This window comes from Sinocyclocheilus anshuiensis, unplaced genomic scaffold, assembly GCF_001515605.1.
Source record: "Sinocyclocheilus anshuiensis isolate Anshui unplaced genomic scaffold, SAMN03320099.WGS_v1.1 scaffold731, whole genome shotgun sequence".
Classification (NCBI taxonomy): domain Eukaryota; kingdom Metazoa; phylum Chordata; class Actinopteri; order Cypriniformes; family Cyprinidae; genus Sinocyclocheilus; species Sinocyclocheilus anshuiensis.
Window position 1 is genome coordinate 14,726 of NW_015551043.1, and position 14,690 is coordinate 29,415.

Here is a 14,690-nt window from a genome sequence, read left to right on the forward strand (position 1 = left end):
ATAATAATAAGAACTCAGATAAACCATATATTGCCGTAGTCGTGTGTTTATTAGTCACGTTGAATCAATGAAAGCCGTTAAATCTTCTGTTTATAAAGTGGTGAAACTATGACGTCAATTTGTAGGCAAAAACCCGGAAGTGAGTTAGCATTTTAGCACTTCAGGTTCCATCGTCCCAGAGTCAATGGGTTTTTTGAATGAGAGTTTGGTTAAATCCCCTAAAGGTCTGTGGTTCACACAAGCTCAAGATACTTTCACGTTTCATTCTACGACATAAAAAGTTACACTTTAACGATGCATAGTGCTTAAAGCCACGTTAAAATTAAATGTTTACGGCCAAATTAAGCTGTTAGAAAAGCATATGAGGAATTTCTAGTAGCAAGGATAAAATAACATTTTGTGTACCCACCCTAACGAAGCTGAAATGTGGTACTTTATTCACTAAAATAAGTTTAAACTTACCATCTCCGAGTGTTTGAAATAAATCCTTCTGTGAGATGATGTGGCTTCTTACACAGAATAAGGCACGCAGCATATTTCATAGTATTTAAGCAGTGATAAAGGCTATGTCGATTAGCATTGCATTATTATATACTTTATTATAATGAAAATTATAATAATAAGAACTCAGATAAACCATATATTGCCGTAGTCGTGTGTTTATTAGTCACGTTGAATCAATGAAAGCCGTTAAATCTTCTGTTTATAAAGTGGTGAAACTATGACGTCAATTTGTAGGCAAAAACCCGGAAGTGAGTTAGCATTTTAGCACTTCAGGTTCCATCGTCCCAGAGTCAATGGGTTTTTTGAATGAGAGTTTGGTTAAATCCCCTAAAGGTCTGTGGTTCACACAAGCTCAAGATACTTTCACGTTTCATTCTACGACATAAAAAGTTACACTTTAACGATGCATAGTGCTTAAAGCCACGTTAAAATTAAATGTTTACGTCCACATGAAGCTGTTACGAAGCATATAGATTGAGGATTTTCTACAAGCAAGGATAAAATAGCATTTTGTGTACCCTCCCTAACAAAACGATAGCTGAAATGTGGAACTTTATTCTCTAAAATAAGTTTAATCTTACCATATCCAAAAACCTGCTCACTCTGCTGTAATTTTATAGATTAAATGCACTAGAATTTTATTGAATAGTACGTCGAGACACATTTTTAATTAAAATATTCATATTAATCAAAGATTTATTCACATTATATATAATCACTTGGTATATATAACGCTTGTGCATTCGCCTGAGTCTGTAATTTCACCTCGGCTCAGAATGCTTTTATGACGCGAGATTAATGTAAACACAGCCCACTGTGAACACCCTTGTAATTTGCTTCAACCTTTTCGATTTTTACAAATGATTATTTTAGGTTAACCAAGCCGATTACGCCATGCAGCGCCATCTGCTGTTCAAAACTAAGCTCAGAATCGATGCGGAATCATTTCTCGATTCGTGATGCATCGATTTATTTTCCCAGCCCTAGTGTGTGTACACGCACACACATTATTCTGATTTATTTAAATATTTATATTTTTACTCTGGGAAACCCTTTTAAAAATGCATATTTTTTGCTTTTTGGCAGCTGAAGGAAGTGAACTCCTCTAAGATTCTGGCGGCCATGTTGACGTATGTTTGGCCCAAGGACAGACCGGACCGTGACCATCTCACTGGGTCTCCTCGCTGGAGCCAAGGTGCGTTTCTTTATCATACCACCGCTATATCATTTAATGGGGCATTGACTTTTTATACAGGTCTAGCTCTGTGATGAGTAACGTTTAGGCTGTTTGTATTTTGATATGTTGTGCTTAGGGGTGTAATGTTACAATGGGATTTTGGTGTGTCTGCAGGGGAAAAAACTAAATGCATTTTTTTTTACATAAAGTCTGTCAGTACTGCTGGAACTGGCTGATATGAAGTGCTTCCAATTTTGGATGCAAAATATATTAGCCAACTGTATAGCTTATTCCAACAATTACATGTGAACACCCTTGTAATTCGCTTCAACCTTTTCGATTTTTACGAATGATTATTTTAGGTTAACCAAGCCGATTACGCCATGCAGCGCCATCTGCTGTTCAAAACTAAGCTCAGAATCGATGCGGAATCATTTCTCGATTCGTGATGCATCGATTTATTTTCCCAGCCCTAGTGTGTGTACACGCACACACATTATTCTGATTTATTTAAATATTTATATTTTTACTCTGGGAAACCCTTTTAAAAATGCATATTTTTTGCTTTTTGGCAGCTGAAGGAAGTGAACTCCTCTAAGATTCTGGCGGCCATGTTGACGTATGTTTGGCCCAAGGACAGACCGGACCGTGACCATCTCACTGGGTCTCCTCGCTGGAGCCAAGGTGCGTTTCTTTATCATACCACCGCTATATCATTTAATGGGGCATTGACTTTTTATACAGGTCTAGCTCTGTGATGAGTAACGTTTAGGCTGTTTGTATTTTGATATGTTGTGCTTAGGGGTGTAATGTTACAATGGGATTTTGGTGTGTCTGCAGGGGAAAAAACTAAATGCATTTTTTTTTACATAAAGTCTGTCAGTACTGCTGGAACTGGCTGATATGAAGTGCTTCCAATTTTGGATGCAAAATATATTAGCCAACTGTATAGCTTATTCCAACAATTACAGATAAGGATGCAAGCATAAGGAACAAATGCATCAAACAGCATAATATATAAAGCACGTCTCTTGTCTTTAGGACAACCTGGATCATGCTATTTTCCCACAGGAGTTCACTCTGTCCTTCATTATTTTCCAGATACTTTCCAGATACTTTCACAACATTAAAGTACATTAGCATAAACAGTTTTGCCCCATACTACACTGTAAAAAAAAAAAAAGGGCACAATGTAGTCATTTTCTGTATTATTATTATTATTTTACAGGTGTATTTTGAGTTTTGCATTTTTCAGGTGTATTTTGAGTGTCCTGGCAGAAAATTATCAGTACATTTTCCTTTTTTTGTTTTTTTTCTTAGTGTATATCTTGTTTGTAAATATATCAATATACCTCACAAAATCAGTACTTTGATTCTTTGATTACGTTCTGCACACACAGAAGTTAAAACAAAGCTGCAATTGTTCATAACACATGCTGAACTAAAATATGAATTAAATATGAATACGAGTAGAAGCAATGTACGCTAAGGACCTTTTTAATGATTTTTTTCCACTTATAATTTAAAAGGCTTTTTTTTTAATAATTCATGTCATAATTTAGTAATGTATGAGCATTTTACATCCTTTCATTGAGCATGTGAATGAAATGATCTGTTTTGGAGCTGCTTCTCCTTTAAGACTTTTCTCCCACTCCTCTGATTAGCTTACTTCATTGCGTTTGCATTTTGAAAGACTAGCTCGTGAACAAGGCGACTAATATAACACTAATCAGTTCGCGTGCTCCAGAATACCATAAAATCCCACAGTTTTTAACCGTCCCATTATTTGAAAACAATGTGCATCCTGATGTTCTGGAGAATGGCTAGTTTTGCTGCTTGTTTTCAATAAATGCTCTTTTTTTTCAGCGAGAAGGATGTTTTGAGTTCTGAAATTCAGTTTATTTTTGTAGTGTTGTTGAACCCATGCATGTCAGAAGATCAAGTGAAATTTGTTCCCCCACGTCATGACAACTTTAACAAACCATTTTGTCACACATTATTTCTAAGTTATTTTTCTTTTCTGTCTGCACCAATTTACACCCAGAAAATTAATGTTTTTTGGTTTGTTTTTTTGACACTTTCTTTTTTCCCCCATCAGCTTGTGTGATATTCTCAGTGCAAATGACCGGCTGATGACATTTCACTTATTTACTTTGCTGATATCCTAGAAATAACAAGGAAAAATCTTTTTTTTTCCGATTAAATGCTCTTTTTTTTCAGCGAGAAGGATGTTTTGAGTTCTGAAATTCAGTTTATTTTTGTAGTGTTGTTGAACCCATGCATGTCAGAAGATCAAGTGAAATTTGTTCCCCCACGTCATGACAACTTTAACAAACCATTTTGTCACACATTATTTCTAAGTTATTTTTCTTTTCTGTCTGCACCAATTTACACCCAGAAAATTAATGTTTTTTGGTTTGTTTTTTTGACACTTTCTTTTTTCCCCCATCAGCTTGTGTGATATTCTCAGTGCAAATGACCGGCTGATGACATTTCACTTATTTACTTTGCTGATATCCTAGAAATAACAAGGAAAAATCTTTTTTTTTCCGATTGAAAGTGTGTTTTTGTTTTTGGTGTGGTACACATGGCACTTTTTCTAGGCCCCTTGAACTGGTCTGCACACAATTTCCTTTTTTTCCCTTAAGCTTTTGCATTCGTTTTTCAAGTACATTTCAGACATTTAATTAAGGAAAATCTATTTAACATATGCTTTGAGTTTACGCAGTTTCTTATATATTTATTTTTCCCCCAGTTCTTTCAAAGTTATGTATTTACACAGAAGAGTATTTGAAGTCCACGATGATAACCACAAAAACTTCAACAACAGAAACTCTGTTAAATATGTGTTTAATCTTACAGTGTGTGTGTTAAAGTAACCAGATGTATAAACCAAATCTAAGGAGACCAACTCAGCTGTGTGTCATTGTGGGATTTCTCGCCCATGTGTGCCTTATCTGCAGACATACACTACCGCTCAAAAGTTTGGGATCAGTAAGACTTGTAATGTTTTTAAAGAAGTGTCTTCTGCTCATCAAGGCTGCATTTATTTGATCAAAAATACAGAAAAAAAACGTAATCTTGCAAAATGTTATTACAATACAAAATAATGGTTTCTATTTTAATATCCTTTAAAATATAATTTATTTCTGTGATGCAAAGCTGAATTTCCATCAGCATCATTACTCCAGTATAAAGTGTCTCATGATCTTCAGAAATCATTCTAATATGCTGATTTATTATTAGAATTATCAACAGTTGTGCTGCCAAATATTATTTTGGGAACTGCGATACTTTTTTCAGGATTCTTTGATGAATAAAAGTTTAAAAGAACAGAATTTATTCAAAATATAAATATTTTCTAACAATATAAATCTTTGCTATCACTTCTTAACAATTTAACACATCCTTGCTGAATAAAAGTTTTAGTTTCTTTCAAAAAAAGAAAGAATAGAAATGCACCGACCCCAAACTTTTGAACTGTAGTGCATATTGTTAGAAAATATTTCTATTTTAAAGAAATGCTCTTCTTTTTAACTTTTTATTCACCAAAGAATCCTGAAAAAAAGTATCACAGGTTCCAAAACAATATGAAGCAGCAACAGTTTCCAGTGCTTATAATAAATCAGGATATTAGAATGATTTCTGAAGATCACGTGACACTGAAGACTGGAGTAATGATGCTGAAAATACAGCTGCGCATCACAGGAATAAATTACATTTTAATGTATATCAAAATAGAAAAAAAACGTTATTTTACATTGTAATAATATTTCACAATAGTACATTTTTTCCTGTATTTTTGATCAAATAAATGCAGCCTTGATGAGCAGAAGAAACTCCTGTAAAAAACATAAAAAATCGTTCTGATCCCAAACTTTTGACCGGTAGTGTTAAATAAAGACTGACGAGGGCTTCATAAACGGATAACTCACTTATGTATTAGCCGGTCTGACCTCTGTCATCGTCCCGTGGCGCAGAATTCAACATGGAGGGAGTCGTCCACTATTATTGAACCAAAAGAGCAAGCTTATCAAACCTTGCTTACAGACCGGTTTTGTTTGGCTCATGCCGTGCGTTTGAGGTCCTGTGTGTAACTAAAACCGGTTCAAAGCATCTTGGAAAAGGGCATTGCTATGGATGCATGCTGTTTGAAAAGCCAAAGTATCACTGAGGTGTTGGCAGTTCATTTTTATCTTCCACAAATGAAGCTTCAGAGCAGTAATTAGTACGTTACACATCCCTGCTTTGCTTTGCGGTGACATTACTTCCCGTAAAAGCAAAGCTGCATGACTTTCTTTTTTCTGTGGAAAACACAAAATTAATTTATTTGAAATGTCTGGTTTTTTTTTGCACTTCTAATGAAAGCTAGTGGAGTCCAGTGTGGTTCGGGCTCCAACGTTTGTCGTATAATCTTTGTGTTGCACAGAAGTCATACAGATTTGGAACGACATGAGGTTGAGTAAAGGACAGAATTCATTCGGACAGTTTAGCTTCAGGATTGTTTTCCAATTATGTTTTTCTCTGATAATTTTCAATATATTTTAACATATGTTCAATTCAGTTTAATTTAAAACAGCATGAATGACCGTGCATTTACAAGCACCATGCAGAGCTCAACTAAATGGGTGGCTTGGTCACTTTTAAAAGAAGTCACTTTTAATGTACTTCAAAGTATAATTTATTTCTCTGATGCAAAGCTGAATTTTAATCAGTGTCACGTGATTCTTTAGAAATCATATAGTTCTTGTTTTTTTTCCAAGGAAGCCTTAGCCAATGCACAAAACTGCTTTTCTCAGATCTAAAGGCAAGTGGTCTATAAATGGAGAGTTTTGTCCATAAGCACAGCAGCCATTCTCTCGTCAGGAAGCAGCTAAAATCTCTGCATACCCAGTTCATTTTCTACATTTTTTTTTTCTTAGAAAGCCCTTATTAGTGTGTTTAATTTCATCACAATCTATATTTTTTTGCATAATAGTTATTTGGAAATTGAACATGTTCTCTCTGTTAAGCATCCATTAAGCATGTTTTATTAGATTGTGCTGGTTTTAACTAATTGAGAAACTCTTTTGAAGAGATTCTTAACAGAGTTAAGCCAAATACAGTTTTGTAGTTTTTAGCAAAAATAAATGGAAATAAATTAAACATGATATAATTCAGCCATAATATTTCTCGCCATGAAAATAGCCACAGAAGCTGGAATGGCGTTAAACAAACAAACAAACAATTTGGAAATTCTGGTAGAAAATGTGCTTAACTGTCATGAAAAATGTCCCAGTACAAAACATCTTACTGGTCTTTTCGGGGTGAAATGACACGAGTTTCATGAGATTCACTCAAGATTCATCATCGAGTGTTGTAGAAATGTGCCATTCACCTAAAATGAGTCACACACGATGAAAGGGGTGAGCAAAAGTGGGGCCAGATTCAAGGGAAATGTCGCCCGGCTAATGCACCGCTGTTTATTGGCACGACCCAGCAGCTGTCCGCTAGCTTTTAATTATCTTTAATAACCATTTCAGTTCCATTAGTGGATGCATCAAGCAACTCATTTTGAGCTGTATCTGCAGGAGGCTGTTAATGCCTCTCTGCCCATCAGTGCACTCAGGAACCAAGAAAAACATTTGGCGTGCTCACATCCTCTCCTTTTTTCTGCTTGTCCTCCAGATAACCAACATTATGGTGCCCTTCATGTTTAAATATGCGGTGGACGGCCTGAACCAGATGTCGGGACACATGTTGAACCTGAGCGACGCGCCAAACACGGTGGTCACCATGGCAACGGCTGTTTTGATTGGCTGTGAGTCCTGTCTTGGCAGGTGTTTGACTTCATTTTGGGAAGCGTGCTGCATATTAAGCTCCAACTGACCTTTCCCCCAAAGTTTTGTGTCAATATTGCTTTTTAGATTCATTGTGATGCATTTTGTCATGCATGCATCTGTTGTGGGTGCGAATGCAGTTTGGAAGTTTGTGTTTCATTTGCTCGTCACTTTGACTGCATTGACCTCAAACTCTTGGCTGAACTATAACACTGTGTCCGCAAAGAGAAAAATGTATTCACCACAATGGTTTCTTAAACCATTCCCATCAATGCACCAAAATTAGAAGCATTATTTATTGAATATAATGTATTTTTACTCTCCTGAGGTAATAGTGTTTAGCATAGTGCTTATTTTATCGTGTGGGTGTTTTGTGACCATTTTTCTGTCTAGACCAGCATTGTTTTAGTATCATTGAGATACTTTTAATTAATGTTTATTTATTTTATTTTTTTTATATCTTCCCTTTTCAATCTTCCCCGTTTGTTTTTAGTTTTCTTTTTTTTTTTTTTTTGCTGTATGTCTTTAGCTTTAATTTATTTATTTTTTTCAGTTTTAGTTATTTTAGTACATCAAGTTAAACCAATTTAAACTAAGAAATGTTGCCTATGCAACCATTTTTTAAAATGTTTTTCCAATTTCAAGTAACGCAAGTTTTTTTTTTTTTTTTTAGGTTTTAGCTATAGTTAAATATAATAACCCTGCTCTAAACCTTACAGTTAAACTGGCGACTATGCTTTTAGGAATTTTATGTAAACATCCATTTTGCACATTAAAAATGAGCCATAGCAGTTCGTCCTGGGTTTTCTGTCGGGTCCAGTATGTAGTTATAGTTTCAGGAGGTTTTCATAGTACATAATTTAATAATACATACAGTATTATTACTAGGACAGAGCAGGAATGTGTCAGAAGACAGAAAGGGTGTTATCTTGCAACATTTTTTTAACATAAGCTTATTTTCATGTTGTGTTTTTCCACAAACTTCGCCATCATCAGGTGGTTTTCATCCATACATTAGACGAGAATGGTTGCATAATTTCATAAAGCACTCGATGGCCCGAGCATTTACAGTGTCAGTCTAAAACATTAAGGCGAGGTATTTGTGAACAGTACAGGTGTGATATAAAATAGATTTTCCCTGTCATGGAGTTTGACCAGTACAGACTAATTTATTTGTATAATTCATTCTAGTCTTAGTTTGCTTTTGTTGAAGATGGCGGTTTGTGCCACCCAGTGGAGCCCAAGTGCATGTTTGAATAAAGATAAATGAAGATAATGACTAATGGTAACGAAGCACTTAGCGAATCATTGTGTCTTAAAGTGAAAATTCACTGTCTTCCCATAACTGCATATTTTAACGAGAGCCATTAGGTCCTGTGCACACAGACCATTAAATGCTTCTCTGCTGCTGCTTGTGTGATTTGTGTGCGCTGCAAGGCACAGATTATCTGTGCAGAATTTGCCTTGATTGATATTGTATTTAAGGCACTGTTCATCCTGAGGCTGTGAATTTAATGCATTAAGAGCAGTTTTGTTTCCCACTAGCAGATAAAACCTAAATGGGATGTTCATGTCAAATTCATTATTGACTTTTGGTATCTCAATTCGAATGTCATATTTTAAAAATTAACTATATGGCCATTCATTGTTACTAACGACATGAAGTGCGTTAAACATGACGTTTCGTCAAGGTTTTGTGAAGAAACTGCAGGGTTTAATGAAAAGATAATTAAGTTTTGAAAAAATAACATGAAATAATTAATTTGAATATAACAATGAAAATAAAAGACTTACTAAAAAAGATGAAATATTTAGTTTACCTGCAGGTCATGTGACCATTAACCAATGTCTGTGAACATGAACATACTACCTTAAAATTGCAGGGGTACTTCATGTGGGTATATTAGGTAAAAGAGGTTTGGATCGCAAAAAGAAGTTTGTGAACCCTTGCGTTACATGTAAATAAAAAATAATGTGAATTTGTGCATTTTAATGCGTTTATTAAAAAAGACATAGTAATGCATGTTAAATAACTCACTGAGTGAGAATTCAAATAAAAATGAATGTGTTCGTCAGTAGCTGATGCAATGTGAAAATGTTCAGAACACTTCCTAAAATTAAAATGATTTTCGTAAATCCAGATGAAACTGGAAGACTTTGTGAATGTACATAAGCAGTAGGCTATTTTAGAAAGGACATTTCTAAATCAAAGGTGTTTAACCGCCACCGCTGGAAAGCTGCTCCTAATGAACTTTGTTTGTTCCCCAGTTCTGGTTTAAGCAACTGTATGTAGTTTTGTGCAACTTCGAAGCCCCCTATGATGATTTTGAAACGGATATTTCTTGCATATAGTTGCTTTAAAGGTGACATATTATGCCCCTTTTTACAATATGTAATATAAGTCTCAGGGGTCCCCAGAATGTAACTGTGAAGTTTTAGCTCAAAATACCCCACAGATCATTTATTATATCATTTTGTGATGCCTATTTTGAGTGGAAGCAGAAACACGCTGTATTAGAGCATGTCTCTTTAAATGCAAATGAGCTGCTGCTCCCCGCCCCCTTTTCCAGAATAGAGCTGCGCCATTACAGCTCGTACCTGCTAAAAAAACATCTATTTTGGTTCTGATTATCATGTGTATCGCGCTGAAATCATGCGTTTTAAACTTGCAGATTAAAGGGCGGTAATATTATAATGAAATCCCTTTGCAACGTCGCTAGGGGAGCGAGATCAGACGCGCTCGTTTTCTCAGACGCTTGCAGAAATAAGCTCATCAAAACAAAGTTACTGGGTTAATCTTTTTCACATTTCCTTGATTGGTAGATGCACCGTGGACCTGATTATAGCACTTAAAACCTGGAAAAGTCAGATTTTCATGATATGTCACCTTTAGAGCCTATCGGGCCTTAACAAGGTTCTTGTTACCTAAACGGTGTTAATGTTGTAAAGCAGCTATACAGTGAGTCAGGTCTACTCGTGGGTCAAGAAGAGTTTAAGCTGGCAGGTTTAATGAGCTTTAGTTGCTCTTGAGTGAAGAGGAAGAAGTCGTGTACTCTGTTGTCATGCAATCTAATGTGTTTTTTCAGTCTCTGACTGTGTGAATGTTCTCTGAAGCTTGTTAGCATTCATACAGATGCACATGGAAATAATATGCAGTGTGCAATGTTAGGCTCTTCATATCTGAGTGCTGCTGTGACTGTCCCCAATAACTCCTAATTTATTGGAAGTTGTCAACGCCGCACGCAGTGACTCCCTTTGTTTCTCCAGCAACTATGTAAATGAAGTGGCACACACTTCATCTAATTTTTGTTTTCTGTGCTTTTAAGTTTTTGTTATGCTGACGGTGCATGCGTGTGTTTTCAGACGGTGTTTCCCGCGCCGGGTCCGCTCTCTTCAATGAGCTGAGGAACGCAGTGTTCGGGAAAGTGGCTCAGAGCTCCATCAGGAGGATAGCCAAGAACGTCTTTCTCCATCTTCATAACCTGGATCTGGGCTTCCACCTGAGCAGGCAGACGGGAGCGCTGTCCAAAGCCATCGACCGTGGCACTCGAGGAATCAGCTTTGTGCTCAGCGCTCTGGTCTTTAACCTGGGGCCTACACTCTTTGAAATGATACTGGTCAGCAGCATTTTGGTAAGTCCAAAGGATATCCTCATATGTTAGTAAGTTTATAAGGTCGCACTTTATTTAAGGTCCAATTCTCGCGATTAACAAACCATTAACTATGACTTTTGCCTCAATAAACAACTAATTTGCTGCTTATTAATAGTTAGTAAGGTAGTTGTTAAGTTTAGGTATTAGGGATGTAGAATATGCTCATGCAGAATATAAGTGCTAATAAACAGCCAACATGTTAATAATAGGCATTCTAACAAGCAACTAGAGAGAACTGGCCCCTATATTAAAGTGTTATCATTTATAAAGCCACAATTTTACCACAGAGAACAGCTGTTCATGGGCACAATTACACATGAGTGAAATTGTAGCAAAATATTGCAAGCAAAAAAGGTTCATTGTCTCAACTCTGTAGCATCCCGTAAGGCTATGTTCAGACTGCAGGCAAACCATATTTTTTTCTCAAATCAGATATTTGTAGGCAGACTGTCCTCACTATTAATTGCAAGTGATCAAATCAGATTTGCATGTCCAGTCATACCCATGTTTTTCATGAGGCTTCCAAAACAGATGCAGAAAAATGGAGGTGCATTGTCTCAATGTCCATATTAAGCGTCCTATAAAGACGTGGTGCAGAACTCCTCTGTCGCACAAGAAACCTCAGCGCCAGTATATATTGTGTATCGCGCTGAAATCATGCGTTTTAAACTTGCAGATTAAAGGGCGGTAATATTATAATGAAATCCCTTTGCAACGTCGCTAGGGGAGCGAGATCAGACGCGCTCGTTTTCTCAGACGCTTGCAGAAATAAGCTCATCAAAACAAAGTTACTGGGTTAATCTTTTTCACATTTCCTTGATTGGTAGATGCACCGGGGACCTGATTATAGCACTTAAAACCTGGAAAAGTCAGATTTTCATGATATGTCACCTTTAGAGCCTATCGGGCCTTAACAAGGTTCTTGTTACCTAAACGGTGTTAATGTTGTAAAGCAGCTATACAGTGAGTCAGGTCTACTCGTGGGTCAAGAAGAGTTTAAGCTGGCAGGTTTAATGAGCTTTAGTTGCTCTTGAGTGAAGAGGAAGAAGTCGTGTACTCTGTTGTCATGCAATCTAATGTGTTTTTTCAGTCTCTGACTGTGTGAATGTTCTCTGAAGCTTGTTAGCATTCATACAGATGCACATGGAAATAATATGCAGTGTGCAATGTTAGGCTCTTCATATCTGAGTGCTGCTGTGACTGTCCCCAATAACTCCTAATTTATTGGAAGTTGTCAACGCCGCACGCAGTGACTCCCTTTGTTTCTCCAGCAACTATGTAAATGTAGTGGCACACGCTTTCTGTGCTTTTAAGTTTGTGTTGTGTTGACAGTGAACGCGTGTGTTTTCAGACGGTGTTTCCCGCGCCGGGTCCGCTCTCTTCAATGAGCTGAGGAACGCAGTGTTTGGGAAAGTGGCTCAGAGCTCCATCAGGAGGATAGCCAAGAACGTCTTTCTCCATCTTCACAACCTGGACCTGGGCTTCCACCTGAGCAGGCAGACGGGAGCGCTGTCCAAAGCCATCGACCGTGGCACTCGAGGAATCAGCTTTGTGCTCAGCGCTCTGGTCTTTAACCTGGGGCCTACACTCTTTGAAATGATACTGGTCAGCAGCATTTTGGTAAGTCCAAAGGATATCCTCATATGTTAGTAAGTTTATAAGGTCGCACTTTATTTAAGGTCCAATTCTCGCGATTAACAAACCATTAACTATGACTTTTGCCTCAATAAACAACTAATTTGCTGCTTATTAATAGTTAGTAAGGTAGTTGTTAAGTTTAGGTATTAGGGATGTAGAATATGCTCATGCAGAATATAAGTGCTAATAAACAGCCAACATGTTAATAATAGGCATTCTAACAAGCAACTAGAGAGAACTGGCCCCTATATTAAAGTGTTATCATTTATAAAGCCACAATTTTACCACAGAGAACAGCTGTTCATGGGCACAATTACACATGAGTGAAATTGTAGCAAAATATTGCAAGCAAAAAAGGTTCATTGTCTCAACTCTGTAGCATCCCGTAAGGCTATGTTCAGACTGCAGGCAAACCATATTTTTTTCTCAAATCAGATATTTGTAGGCAGACTGTCCTCACTATTAATTGCAAGTGATCAAATCAGATTTGCATGTCCAGTCATACCCATGTTTTTCATGAGGCTTCCAAAACAGATGCAGAAAAATGGAGGTGCATTGTCTCAATGTCCATATTAAGCGTCCTATAAAGACGTGGTGCAGAACTCCTCTGTCGCACAAGAAACCTCAGCGCCAGTATATATTGTGATGTTCTGTGCTGTAGTTTGAATACTGTATGAATATTTCTGCCATTTCTGTCACCGGTTTTGACGTTATCGTGTTTGTCACATTAAGAGTGATGCAAAATAAATTTTGAAATCCAATATGAGCATCTATGAGCGTCCAGACTAAGACACATCTGTAAAAATTCGCCTTTCAGACACCTACATATGTGGTTTGTAACATATTTGAAAAAAAATTAAAAAATCACATTCCATGTGTTGTTGTTTTTTTTTTTTTTTGCTGTTCAGGCATTCAAAACCCATCTGGATAATATCTAAATACAGATTTTAATCTGACAGTCTGAACTCGGCCTAAGAAACACAACTCAAACAGAAGTCACACAGCGGCAAATTCAGGGCTTAAAGTTCTCCAGCGTGCAGTGTTTGGCTGCGGAAAAAAATAGTCCTACATTAAAAAAAAAAAACCCACTTATATTAGGGGTGTGAACCTACACTGGTCTCACGGTTCGGTTCGGTTACGGTTATCATGTCATCGATTTGGTTCAATTCGATATCACGATGCCTATCTGTAAGCAGACTCGTCACCGTCCTGAATGAGGCCGATGAGTGTGGTGTCATCTGCAAACTTCAGGAGCTTGACAGAGGGGTCTTTAGATGTGCAGTTATTGGTGTAGATGGAGAAGAGCAGTGTGGAGAGAACACACCCCTGGGGGGCGCCAGTGCTGATCGTACGGGTGCTGGATGAGAATTTATCTTGCTGCTGCCTGTCTGTAAGAAAGCTGGTGATCCACTGACAGATGGAGGTGGGCACGGATAGCTGAGTTAGTTTGGGCAGGAGGAGGTTCGGAATGATAGCGTTAAAAGCAGAGCTGAAATCCAGAAACAGGATCCTCACATAAGTCCCCGGTCTGTCCAGATGTTGCAGAACATAATGCAGTCCCATGTTTACTGCATCGTCCACAGACCTGTTTGCTCGGTAGGCAAACTGCAGGGGGTCCAGTAAGGGTCCAGTGACGTCCTTCAGGTAAGCCAGCACCAGTTTTTCAAATGACTTCATGGCCACAGATGTTAGAGCTACAGGTCTGTAGTCGTTAAGTCCAGTAATTTTGGGTTTCTTTGGGATGGGGATGATGGTGAAGCGTTTGAAGTAGGAATGGACTTCACACTGCTCCAGAGATCTGTTAAAATATTTGTGTGAAGATAGGGTTAGCTGGTCAGCACAGAATTTCAGACTGGCTGGTGCAGACCTTTCTTGTCTTCTGTTTCCAGAAGGACTGAC

The 14,690-nt window shown here is 37.4% G+C and overlaps 1 protein-coding gene across 1 annotated transcript in view; it reads left to right on the forward strand.

Moving 5' to 3' along the window:
* The window catches only part of LOC107661542 (ATP-binding cassette sub-family B member 7, mitochondrial-like), a 64,089-nt gene that overhangs the window by 11,769 nt on the left and 37,630 nt on the right, over window positions 1-14,690 (forward strand). The window contains 4 exon segments of the mRNA XM_016451171.1: window positions 1,591-1,663; window positions 2,322-2,365; window positions 7,349-7,481; window positions 10,864-11,132. Coding sequence (XP_016306657.1) covers window positions 1,591-1,663; window positions 2,322-2,365; window positions 7,349-7,481; window positions 10,864-11,132 — 519 coding nt within the window.